Raw genomic sequence first — 13,256 nt, forward strand, 5'->3', positions numbered from 1 at the left:
TAAGTTAACAATAGTAGTATTATATATTTGTCAAGAAGTAACATAGTCTAAAATATGCCTCATTTTAAACAAAGCAACTATTTTTGTCTTAAAGACTATGGTATTTTAGTAATGCTGAAATATTTTAATCAAGAATATGATATTAACAATCTATCTAGCTTTTAAATTGAAGGTTGAGGAGTTTCTTATTTTACAATTAATTTGTTTAATTTGAATATGTGATTAAAAAATTAGTTGCGTATTGGAAAAAAATACTGTTGACTTTAAATTAATACATTCTTACGTACATTGATTATAATAAATTTATTATAAGTATAGATTACTGGACAATAAGTATCAAACTTACTTCAACACAACCTATAATTGTAGATACTTCTTCAAAACCAACTGCGCGGACCTGGACACCGTGATCCAGGAGGAGGTGAGCAGCGACTCCGACACGCTGCCGATGTTCGAGGGCAAAGTCATGGCGCGCGTCAAGAGCATCGACTAGACCAGCGGCGGAGTACCAGATATGTATCATTTGATGGACTTTACCAGCATTTGTATCACCTGTTGAAAAATCAAGTGCTGTATCACTTGCTGTGTTATACCAGCGTTTGTATCACCTGCTGGAATATACTAGTGTTGTATCAGTCGCTGAATTGTATCAACGCTGAAATATACTAGTGTTGTATTACTTGCAGGATTAAACCAGCGGTGTATCATCAAATAACTGGTTCTGTGTTATATTAGCAGCTACGGGCATTATTGTTGGACAATATACGTGTTTAAATTGGAGAAATCCAGCAATGTAACAGCAAATGTCTTGCATTTCCAGCGCAGTATCAGTTGTTAGTTAGACAGTACCAGCAATATGTCACTTGTACTACCGAAACCAGTGAAACATCACGATTCAACAAGCGTTTTATGCAATACTACCGGTGGTTTATCCTTGCTGCAATTATCATATAACCAGTCAGTGAACCTCAACCAGCTATTTGGTCAACCAGTGATGTAAATCCAGCGAACCAGCGCTGTATCATCCAGTCGATCATCAAATATATCCCAAACACTTCCCTGTGGTGTTGAACACACTGCAGCAAGCATGCGACGACTCAACTATTACTACTAATTGTAGGACAATATTTATATAGAATGTACGAAAAGATACGATAGTTTTTGTGTTTTGGATTTTTAAGCGAGCTATACGTAAACGGCATTATTGGTAAAAGGTAAATTTTAACTGCCGAAGTTTCATATCCATCGGACATGTATAGCCCTTAAAATTAAAAGTGTATATTTGTAGAAAATATATAACGTTTTTAAGTTCAATAATGACTGATATTTTGAAGTAAATCATCGTTGTCGCATGCGAGCTGACTGCAGTGTGTCTTACAAGTCGCCCTGTCCCACGATCACTCCAGTGACAGCTGATATATCATTATTATTCTTATGAACATAAGATACAGTTTCCTATAACATGTACAGCACGGGGCGGCGATAGATTAAATAAATTATTTATTTTAAATACATTACGATAAGTGTAATCGTAATAGGTATAACTGCGCGACATTGTATAAATTCTGTTCCTCATTGACTCTTTAAGCTTTTTTTAAATTAATTTTAATTATTTTTTTACTACGAGCTAGTTGAGTACGCTTACTATTGTACGATATTTTTTTAAATCGCAGAATGACGGTATGCAAACATTTTTTTAATATTCCTAGTGTTACATGAATGACTGCTTAGTTTGTATATTTTTAAATTAATATTTTAGATGTAAAATGACGTGTTCTGTTTAAATATAAAATATAGTTTCGTTGAAATTGGAAATTCGTAATTTGTAACGGAAATATGAAATTACCATTCTGATGTGGGACATGCTGGTTATTGGCGACACTCGCTTATATTTGTGGCTTCTTTTCTGATAAATTGGATTAACAAAAGTACATAATACACTCTATTTGTATTATGTATTATACGAAGTACAATTCTTTTAAATTAACATTATCCTGTCAAATTCACCTCTTGGCAGCTCTCAGCTCGATTTTAGAATTGTTAGTACATGAAAAATGTACTAAAGATCCTAAAATTATGAGGTATTTTTTGTTCTTAATTTCATATTATAATATTATTATAATTACCCAATAACCAGCATGTTTTACACCAGTGTGCAGCTCAATTCAAAATTACAAATCGCACGACGGGATCTCATACAAATATCAGTGTAATGAACTAAATACACTAATTATTTAGTGGGAGACAATTTTTTATATAAATAATTTCCGTTCCGCAGCTGTGAATAGAACTAATTAGCGAAATAGTTTGTAAGAATAATTTGTTTATTCTGTATTGCGACCGGTCTTAGCCTGCGCTTAGTACGATGTATGGACGAATTTGATAGTACTGTCAGTGTAAAAATATAATGAATTCTTTTCTTATAACTTGATTCTTGCTCTTGTAAAATCTTTTCAACTAGAGTTGTGTGACTGAAGTAATCTTTTTGAACTTAAATTCGAACTTCCCAGTACCACGAAACGCGAGCGATGTCATTTACGATAACGCTCGCTGTTTCCGATTCCGATGAAGTTCGATTTCACTGCTTCTAAATATCTATTCGATAATTTATCCGGTAGGTAATATTGACAGTTGATTTCATACATTTTCTGTCATTTTATTTCGCAGATAAATTATTTTAGAGTTATTCATAAGCTGTGAAAATAACCTTTATTCGAATAACGATATTATACTACCAACTCTCGCTGAAAAGATTAAAGTTTCTGTTTATTGCTTCTTTTATCAAGTTCTCCTATACATCGGACTGAGCCGAACAACTTTGCTATAATGTCATTGCCAGACTGAGTTTCCCTAAGTCAACTTCAAATATTAACTAGTCTACTTTCGCGTTGCATTACATTTATCACTGAAATTGACAAACATTTTCATCAGCCAACCTTCTAAGTAATTGTTCATAATAAGTGTGATGCAACTCGGACAGTTTCATACCAGTACTTATTTCGCATATTGTATAATATTGTGTAAGTTAGCATGTCAATGTCATGTCCGGTCCATAATGTACCAACATTACATTTTGTATTATTTGTCAAAACTTGCTGTCTCTAAAATTAAGAAAATTATATACACATATGTGTCTTAAATGTTTTACGGATTTTTGTAACGGTTTTTTTATGTTCATTGCTTTCATGTTATCGTAGTTTTGACAGACGATATAATTTGCAGTGTTGCCATGTAAAATAAAAAGTACAGAGGAATGTTGCCAGCGAAGAGTGCACCTAATGTTATGCACGTTTATGACGAGAATCGGGTGCGGAATCATGTGCCTTCAATGTTGATAAAATTTTTCATAGTTGATGCTTCTAATTAGTTGTAAGTTAACACATTGTAAATATAGACGTAACGCTACGATCGTTTCGAACTCTTTATTTTTTATTAATTTAATTAAAACAAATCATTTTTTTATTTATTGCCTAAGGTTGCGTTGTGGCGCGGATGTTCGAACACAAAATATTGCGATACTCTAACTATTGTTTGAGATGCTTTATATTTTATATATTTTTTGTAGAAAGCATCTTCGTACAAATTGACCAAAAATCTTCAAAGCATCTAGATGTCGCTCAAACTTAGATTTATGCGTTTATTTCAAACATTCGATTAACAAATAAAACCAAGTAACAATAAGCAAAAAAGTGCTAAAAACAGCCATCTGGCATTAACTTTAAAATTCAACTGTCTTCCTATAAATCAAAAGATTCATTCATTGCAATGCATACTCATATTCTACCTAGCTAGCTTTTACTAAAGACGAGCTAGTGTGCTTCTGCTATTTGGTTACAACTTGTTGATCGAATGTTTGAACATGACCTAGTTTAATCACTGCCAGTGTGTTTTCCATTTATTTGTAAGTTTAGAAACTTGCCAATTCGTGTTTAACTATATTATGTATGCTCAATATACTTAACGCCAGTGAAACTTTTATACGATCGCGATATTTTGTGTTTGAGCCGCAGTACATTTTTATAACGGCAAGTGAACAGTGACCGCGCGACGCCCGGCCACTCGACAATATGACTGTATAAATAGATAAATTACTATATCGTTTTTAAATTATATTATACAAGGCACTTGCGATGTGAAAGTACCTTTGTACTACCAAAAAGGTCCAACAGAGGCAACGCTTTGCGTGTCGACGTCAATACATAGAACGATCATATATGCATAAATACAAAATAACTTAAGTCTATGTATTCAGTCGATACGTACAACAAGCCATGGGCTCAAAGTATGTCGGTTAAAAAGCTTGTTAAAATTGTAAAAAAATATAATGTTTTCCAATTTAGAGTGTACGAATGTGGAAGTAAACGATTTGTTAAACTAAGTATTAATTTCAGCAACGACTCACGGTCGTTCATCGACGGCCGCTGATAAATAGTAAAAAGAATTTCACTAATCGGACTGTATTATTTTTTTATCTAGCACATGTAACATTTAAAAGAATAAACTGGAACTGTGCCATAATATGACTTTGATTTCACTATCCTTATAAACACAAATACATCACAATATACCCCGTAATCCGTACTAGACTAAGAGCCTATCCCCTTTTCCATACTGGGAAGTGACTCTTACCCTGCAGAGGGATTGTTATTAGATATGTTTATACATGCAAAATATGTGCAGTGTAACTACATAGATCAGAAATAAAAGTCAAGATAATTTCATATTTCATTTATATTAACTTTAGAGACCAATTGAAAAGTATGTATTACAAACAATAATTTAGAACCATAAAACTATTGGAATATCTGCTAATCATTTCTAACATTACAATTTTAAAATAACCAAAATATTTGAAAAGGTAGAATCATCCATAGAGCTCTCGTAACATAAATAAATGAGCTCTATTTTACACAAAGTAAAGAGCTCTATTTAACAACTTACATAACCAATACTGACCAACATGTAATCCTACATTACTTTAAGAATACATTTTGTTTCAAGTAACAATGTTTAGCTCATACACAGATATCTTACATTTAAACATTTGGGCAGCGATATTGCAAATTAATTTGTTGAAGATGACAAATTTAAATAAGTTTACGGTTCAAAGAAAACTGACGAACAGCACCATGTGTATAGTTTCAAGAAATATTTGAAGCTACTTTCAAACCCCCTAATAATCACAGTGCACTTTTACAAAGTAATATTGTAGGTATACTTTAGTATAAGTGCGTATTTTTATCGAAACTAACAGCATTTTTAAACAACAGCCCAAATTATAAAACAACTTAAAATGTATTGTCATCATCACTTTCATCAAGGCCAATTACTTTAATACAATTAATTGACATAAATAAAGTAAAAGATAATCGTGATGTGGTAACTTCTGCATTTTGTTTTGCAAAACATATATTTTTATAGAAAGGTAGTAGAGAGCGAGTAAGGCTGCTCCTATTAAAATAACTTATTATAAGAAGGTTTTTTTCGTGTATTAAGCTCAAACATCAATATCATACTATGAATAAAACTACAATGAGCAGCAATATCTTCCAGAATAATAGAAATACTAACTACTACTTGTATTATATTATACAACCGCTCAGTAGCACAGGTAAGTTTAACAAAGAGTCAAATCGCTTGGGATATACAATTCCTATAACACATTGGCACAAATAGTAGGTAACACTAAAACTTAAAGCACACGCGTTTGAAAATAAACACTTTTACTAAGTTTCATAACTATACACGGTAATTTAGTACAAATTGTACTAAAATGACAATTTAATAACGATCACCATTGTCACGTTTCATATCTTTCAGTACATTCGTACGCAAGTGTTGATTATGGGTCTAACATAAAAATTCTCCTTTCATGTCTAGTAGAGGATCTATAGGGATGCTTCAATTTTATATTATTTTCATATCGGCTTGTTAGTATCCCTTCCTTTTGTACAACAGCACCTTTTTCTTATAACACTCATTCTCTTAACATGTATGTATACTATCAGTCCTTTCATCCAACATCCAACTTACAGCTTTTACGCATTGTCGATAATCACCGATCAATACACACACACAAAGGTTCTAAATTATACAATTAACTTTAATGTAGTATGTGTTCGTTCGTCTGTCCTTCTGTCATGTTAAACAGCAAGGAATTGGCGTGATTTTTATTGAAACAGGTAGTTTAGAGAGCAGTTTAGGCTCATTAGGTGCACTGTAACATGGAAAGTTATCTTATTACCACTTAAAAGAGGATATTCATTGCCATAACGTATAGTTATCTTCACCATTAACGTTTATCGCCGGCGAAGCCTCGTTTAACAGCTAGTTACCAAACAGACATACACTGCCTTGCTCAGCGAGTAAAACTATCTATAACCAAGTGTTCCCAGTTACATTAATATTGTCATTCAAATCCTTTCAGTTCAATGCATGGTTTTTACCAGTACATTGTGTAGTGTGTGCTATCTGAACACATCTCTGATGCCTTGTATGAGGTTCTTAACTAGGGGGTCGTCGTCCGCGTAGCCCGCTGACCGCATGTGGTGGGATGCACTCGATATGCACTGTGGAAGAAAGTAACTATTAAATACATGTATCAGGAATGTAAAATTAATTGTTTGATTCTAACTTTTGATTGCAAATTAAAGGGGTGTCTTTTTCTGAGTAAAAATATTGTTCAGTTTTCTCGCACTAAGATATGTGTCGCGGAGACTTTTACAAACTTACAAACAACGGACAGAAAGTACAACCAGACCCGAAACCACTATTTGTGCATCGCACAAATGTTTGTTCCCTGTGGGAATCGAACCCACGACCTCCTGATGCAATGGTAGTTCAGTTAAATGTAATTAATTTAAAAAGTTCACAATAACTCGTTTGTTAGTATCGACAAAACTCGAGAACCGCTGGATCCATTGCGAACATCTTAATGTTATAATATTTGTAATAAAATACTCAAAAATTAGGAGGAACAAGTAAAAAACTAAAACCATTAGACGCGAGCAGAGCTCTAATAAGGCCGTTACAAACGTGCGAACTACGTCATAATAAAAATAATCATACGAATGTGACATGTGCGTGCGTAATAGCGATCGAAACTCCAATAAAATGACATAACTTAATTTGCACGTTTGAAATGGCCCGTCTACAGTCAACTAGTAATATATTTTAAATGGTACCTTTTCTAAATAAGTGATTCCCGCCTGCGGACACTTATCACGCACCATGTCGACACTGTACTCATTCCTGTTGTTGTCACATATCATGACGGAGCGCAGTTCTCTCAAGAACGAGGGCAGAGAGTCGGGCGTCAGGTCCGGCAGTAACTTCACACTGAATTGGTAGCCGATCGGCACTTCCGCGTCGTCGATGTCTTCGACGCGGATACAACTGGAACGAAAATTGAATAGGTATAAAATTGGTCTTTTATTTTATGGCTATTTTGAAATTGCTTAAATAGGAATAGTTTTTTTGATTAGAAGTATATTTTTTTTATTTTTCTTAAAAAGGAGCCAATATACTTTTAAGAAAGTGGATCTGTCATGCCCGGTTTCTGAGGCACATTTAGCGGTAGTTTATCTATTCAAACTGTCATGTTTATATGAGCTTAAACGCTATTGAATAGATAAACTACCGCTTAATGTACCTCAGAAACCGGGGGTAAGTGCAGTAGAATTATTGCTCTTTGATCATGGGAATAGATCGTAAAAGTAAATAGCGTTGTAAAGCGCACGTTTACAAGAGTGTACGTACAAGTACGCGCATGTTTAGTTAACTATGAGTTAAGTAATACAGGATTTCAAAACATGAATGATCATATACTAAGTGATAGATTAAACTACGGATACACAAGTTTCTCTTTCATTGGCCTGTGCCATCTATTGCAGATGATTCAGGTGGCGTCAGATAGAGGAATATTTATAATGAGGGAACATCTTCGTTCGTAACATAAAAAGCCTATACATAAGATTAATTTTGAAATAACTATTTATAAATATCGTCTTGTAGTAATTATTACCGGTATTGCGAAGCTGTCCTGCCAGTGGGCCAGTGCTGCGAGGTGATGAACCCCAGGAAGGGCAGGCGCCACTCCAGCGCCCGCTGCAGGCCGCGCTGCGACACCAGGTCCTGAGCTGACGGCGCCGCCGGGAACTGCGGGTGCGAGTGGTGCCAGCCGCATACTATGTGCGAGGCGCGGAGAGACTCCGCTGCCAGCGATTGAGATACTGTGGAGATGGTTCTATAATTAGTATTTTTAATAATAATACAGGGTAGTGTTAGGTTGTGATACATAAGCAGATTAAGCTCTTATTTTTCTGCAACCAGACTACTTCATTCGATGATAGATTTTAAATGTCTTTCACAGCTTAGTCATATACTTGCTGTCAAAAGCCTCAAAGCAATTTTGCAAATCAAGTATACCTTACGACGGAAATACAGTTTTCATAAAATACTTTGGAGAAAATATAAACTAATAGGAAAAGCAGTTAATAAGCTGCAGGAATGTCTTGAAAGACCGAGATTTAGGTACTCAGATAGATTTGAAACTTGGACAGTATTAACGGGTCATACGTGAAAGTTAATGCTTTGTACCCACCAGGGTCCATATCACAATGCGTGCTACCAGCCGCGGCAGCAGCAGTCCGGTACGCAGTAACAGTGAGCACGAGGCGCGCCCCGCCCCCCGTGACGTCACGCTCGCTCACGGCCCCGCCCAGCAGACCCATCACTTCCGCGCGGGACGAGTGCGCGTGCGCGTCCATTAGGAGCAGAGTTGATACGTGCACTCGCACTTCGAAAGGTGCCTGAAACATTAAATATTAGTTGAGTGATCATTTTTGAGGTGGACAATCATAAGGCATTATTGTGGCACAGGAATTTTGTTCAAAACTGTTGCATATTTGACAAACTAGCTGACCTGCGCCACTTCGCTTCCGTAACATAAGAGAGAATGGGTTTTTTCCCCGTTTTTGTAACATTATTTACTGGTTCTCTGCTCCTATTGGTCGTAGCGTGATGATATATAGCCTATAGCCTGCCTCGATAAATGGGCTATCTAACACTGAAAGAATTTTTCAAATCGGACCAGTAGTTCCTGAGATTAGCGCGTTCAAACAAACAAACAAACAAACTCTTCAGCTTTATAATATTAGTATAGATTAATATAGATATTTGCTGAAATTTGTTTAGATTTTGTCAAATACCTTGCTGGGCCAACAAAGAACGTGTTTATGTGTTATAGTTTGAAAATATCAGCATAAAATCGATATGCCCTTTTTTTAATCACTTTTTTTTTTAAACTTACCGGCTTCTCAGCATTATACACTCTGCAATGTAACAGCTGTACGTGTTGTTTCTTGGGTGCTCGCTCCTTGCGCGGCTCATTGCCTACCGCGAACAGATCGCCTGACTCCGTGTGCATTATCGTATAGCCACCCCCGCCATCCTGAGATCAAAACATTCAGTACAAACGACTATACTTATATAAAATGTGTGATCCTGTTTCATACCTATAAGATAATATTGCATGATTATTTTTAATGCGAAAAATAAATGTTAATCCAGAAATGCTGAAAAAAATATGATAGTTTTAAATATTCATAGTTTATTTGAGAAGACAAATCATAGTGAAGCTTGGAGAGTGGTACCATAAATGAAATAATTGATAGTTTTAAGGTCTGCTTAGTTAGGAATTTATTTTGCTACAGCCCAGTGGTTTCAAGTCAATCATGTCAGTCATAAAAAAAACCCAAACTTTTATGTCACCATTTTGTACTTACTACTACGCTTTCTTGTCTTGTCCTTATCCCACGTTACGTGAGGATGGCCCAACCTTTATTTTGTACATTACTATTACACAAATAACTAAAATTAAAAACGGAATATACTTACCAGGTTGATTTTCTTCTGTCGTTTCGGCATAGGTTCGAACCTGCTGAGCGGTACAGCTATAGGTGCCTCCTCACTGGTAGCTCTTACACTATGGTCCTTCTTGGGCGTACTCTTGTTAGACATGTTGTCGGTATCACTGTCCACGTCTATCTCTATGTCGCTCTCCGGGTCCGAGTCTTTCTTCTTCTCTATTTTAATCTAGAAAGGAAACAGTTTATTTAAGATCTGATTGATTATTGCTTTATAATCATTATCATCATAGGCCTGACTTAGGCGGCGAAAGCGAGGGTATGCATGAACATAGGAATATAATAATATGTTATGTTCACATTGTTGCTAGAGGGAAAGCATTTATAAGATGTCAAATAAAATTTACATAAAATGGTTTCTTTTAAAGTGTCTACAGGTTACAAGGTTTGCCAGTCTTTTCTTTGATGTCAGACATTTCCAAAGACTTACTTTTAATAGTGCGACAGTTTTTATAGCTTTTCGCCTAGCAGAAGTAATTGTGTCAGCAATATTTAAATCCAATTACTAGGACAATAATTAAGAGAGTTAACTTTTAAGATTGTAAAAGTTACTTACCACTTGTTCCCCTTCAGACACCGGCAATGCTTGTCCAGACCCCAAAACAATCTGCATTTTAGGACTCTTCAAACTATCCTCAGACAAACTTGAATCCTTCCTCTGCCTGCCTTGAGGCGACTTGATCAATTCCTTACTCCTATTCCTCGTTCTACCTTTATCATAATTCCTTGACACTTTTCTCCTATGATTCCCTATTTTCTTCTCAGCCTTGACTTTCGCTTGATATTTAACTATATTCTTCGATACAATATCTGTAACATCTAAATCAGAACCGATGGATTCAGTCGAGCCTATTATAAGATCATCTTCGTACAATATTTCAGCAGGATTTATAGCTAGTAATTCAGACTTGTTCTCAAGTAAAATGTTAGGTTTTAATAAGCTCTTTGTGTTAGTATTTTTCTTTCTGAATGGTTTTTTTGGGAGAGTAATTGTTGGTGCTCCAGTCGAGACCATATTTAGTACATTATTCATTGTTGTAACGTCATCTGTGACTATTTCTTCCTGGCCTACTGCGGGCACGTCCTCGTGGTCTTCGGGCTTGTCGAGGCCAAATGACGGTGTATCCAAGTGCACTCCATATTCAGCTTCTATTAATGCTTGTATCTCTGCCTCAGTCTTCGTTTTCAAAGATTGTGATATTTTTCGTACATTTCTTCCATATTTTGCCTACAAAATAAATAAGTGAATTAAGTGAAAATTCCCAATGGCCCTTGTTCAACAATGGAGCACTACATACATACATTTATTCATACATACATACATATGTACATAATACCACACCCTTGTCCCATAGGGGTAAGCAGAGACCAAACATACTAAACACGAAATTTTAATTGTTGATGTAGATTGTAGTATGTATTGTAGTAGGTTTTTGTACTAGTGGATTAATAAAAATAAAATGACTATAGACAATACTATCAGATAAAACTGTTGTTGTCCTTGACCATGTTAGCACACTTTGTAATATGATAACAACTGTATTAACACATGTATTTATTTATAAACACAGTTTTGTACTATATTTCAATGAAACATCATCATTTTTGCTATCAAAGATGCATAATATCATGCTCATTCAGGAAAAATTGGGAAATTAACTTTTACATTATGCATTAGATAATATTAAGATTTGAAGTTTATTTTATTGCAACTACATAGGAACTCTTGATTATGATATTCTAAATTATAGTATAATTGGCTGACTTTTTCATCTACATGTAAAATAAATTAAGTTTTTAATTGCTATTGCTATTTTGAGTTACTACACTATTGTTTTATTAGTGTAATATGTATATTATGTTTTGTCCTAGTATTGAAGTATTTAACTTACCATTTCTCTAACCAGTATTTCTCTTTCAGCCTGGCTCCAAGTGGTGTGAGAGGACACCTCATTGCTGTACTTGTCTGATGAGTTGTTGCCGTACAGCTTCTTTGGTGAACCTTCTTTGACCCTGCTGGAGCATAAACAACGGTATATTCTAATTTTATATGGTTCTTTACATAAGATAAAAAACAAAAAAAATAGGAGGTTTTGTGTTTCATTGCGGGATATGTTGGATGTAAATTAAAATTTAGTAATGAAAATTAAAGATATTAATAAAAAAGGACAACAAATAATCAATAAATCTTATCCCCTTATCAAACAAAAGTAAAAACATAAAAGGCTACTTCAATGGATCAGAAGTATCCAAATATGGATCAGACAATCATGGAGCATTCAAATTAAAAGCATTGTTATAAGATTGCGCATAACATTAAAAGTTAATAGATAACCTGAGATTGATTGAGCAGCACTGCGTAAATTGAAGTTGAAAGATTTCAGTTTTATTACTAAGTTGAGAATGTTTATTAGAAATGAGGAAGTTGGTGAATATGCGAAGAAGTATGTTTTAGTATGTAATGGATTAATTAGGCCGAGAGCATATTAGTCAGTGTTAATAAAGCCATCCTCGCAACTGATGAATTTAAGTGTTCACAAACTGACCTGTTACTTTGTTTGTCATACCAATTCGTTTCTGTGGAGTCAAGAAGCCACTGCGGGTGCACCGTGTCTTCGCGACTGGAACACGAAGGTCTGAAGATAGATATTTTCAAACGTTTTAAAATAAAAATTATATGAAATGACGAAAAAAAACAGAAGATAACTTTTTGGTCTTTTAGGACTCTAGCTGTGTTTAAGTGGCTTATATGTGTGATGGATACCACTTCATGGATTGCCGTATAAGTTGAACAACGAAATCTTGCCCGAAATATTTAGGTATAAAACCATTGTTTTGAAAGAAGAATTGGTGTCAACAAAACACTGTAAACATAACCGCGTAACTGTTGCGTAATCAATGAAAATGATTTTTTACAAATTAAAGTACACTGTTGTTTTATTTATCGTTAGATTTACTCACATTCCTTGATTATTCTGAGCAAAACAAGAATTAAAAGAGAAATCTCCTAAAATGTCAATCTCGTCGTCGTCCGCCATTTTTTGATGTTTTGATTTGGGTTTGTCATTTTTGACTCGAAAATATTAATAAAAAATGATGCTGTCGATGGATCATTAATTTTATCTACTGCCTTTTTTATCACTGCTATTTATTTTTTCATAGATATTATAGGTTGATATTTAATGGCTATTTAATTACTGATATGTTAACTATAAAATATTTAATTAATTTGATAATTAAATAAATTTAATAACAATTCAAAGAGAAAAGTTGAATTTTTTAAACCTGTTGATATGCCATAGTGACATTTGACGTGTACTCTTGTCAACT

The 13,256-nt window shown here is 34.6% G+C and overlaps 2 protein-coding genes across 14 annotated transcripts in view; one reads left to right on the top strand and one right to left on the bottom strand.

Annotated features, from left to right (window-relative positions):
* The window catches only part of LOC142975095 (axin-like), an 87,207-nt gene extending 82,689 nt beyond the window's left edge, over positions 1–4,518 (top strand). For all 6 annotated transcript variants that reach the window (XM_076117753.1, XM_076117754.1, XM_076117756.1 and 3 more), the window contains one exon: positions 370–4,518. In XM_076117753.1, the coding sequence (XP_075973868.1) occupies positions 370–493 (124 nt within the window). In that variant the 3' untranslated portion in view covers positions 494–4,518. The remainder of the gene's footprint in view (positions 1–369) is intronic.
* A 195-nt stretch (positions 4,519–4,713) lies between these two features.
* On the bottom strand, positions 4,714–13,039 carry LOC142975096 (uncharacterized). 8 transcript variants are annotated; one of them, XM_076117763.1, is made up of 10 exons: positions 12,888–13,039; positions 12,494–12,562; positions 11,819–11,939; positions 10,483–11,154; positions 9,898–10,095; positions 9,311–9,451; positions 8,603–8,810; positions 8,024–8,231; positions 7,185–7,395; positions 4,714–6,569 (listed from the first exon to the last, which is right to left on the bottom strand). In XM_076117763.1, the coding sequence occupies exons 1-10, from the start codon at positions 12,962–12,964 to the stop codon at positions 6,468–6,470; spliced, it is 2,007 nt and encodes a 668-aa protein (XP_075973878.1). In that variant the 5' UTR covers positions 12,965–13,039; the 3' UTR covers positions 4,714–6,467. The 8 variants fall into 8 exon arrangements, with proteins under 8 accessions (XP_075973878.1, XP_075973877.1, XP_075973874.1 ...); XM_076117762.1 differs by having other exon boundaries at positions 11,819–11,942; XM_076117759.1 differs by having other exon boundaries at positions 12,473–12,562.
* Positions 13,040–13,256: the final 217 nt, after the last annotated feature.

Source organism: Anticarsia gemmatalis, chromosome 8 (assembly GCF_050436995.1).
Source record: "Anticarsia gemmatalis isolate Benzon Research Colony breed Stoneville strain chromosome 8, ilAntGemm2 primary, whole genome shotgun sequence".
NCBI lineage: Eukaryota > Metazoa > Arthropoda > Insecta > Lepidoptera > Erebidae > Anticarsia > Anticarsia gemmatalis.

Excerpts from the sequence above, each read along its gene's own strand:
- LOC142975096 (XM_076117757.1), bottom strand. The coding sequence starts at position 12,964 with ATGGCGGACGACGACGAGATTGACATTTTAGGAGATTTCTCTTTTAAT. Across the intron at positions 11,943-12,472 it reads TATGACAAACAAAGTAACAG|CAGGGTCAAAGAAGGTTCAC; the intron begins GTCAGTTTGTGA and ends TTTATGCTCCAG. Across the intron at positions 8,811-9,310 it reads TGTATAATGCTGAGAAGCCG|GCACCTTTCGAAGTGCGAGT; the intron begins GTAAGTTTAAAA and ends TTAATGTTTCAG.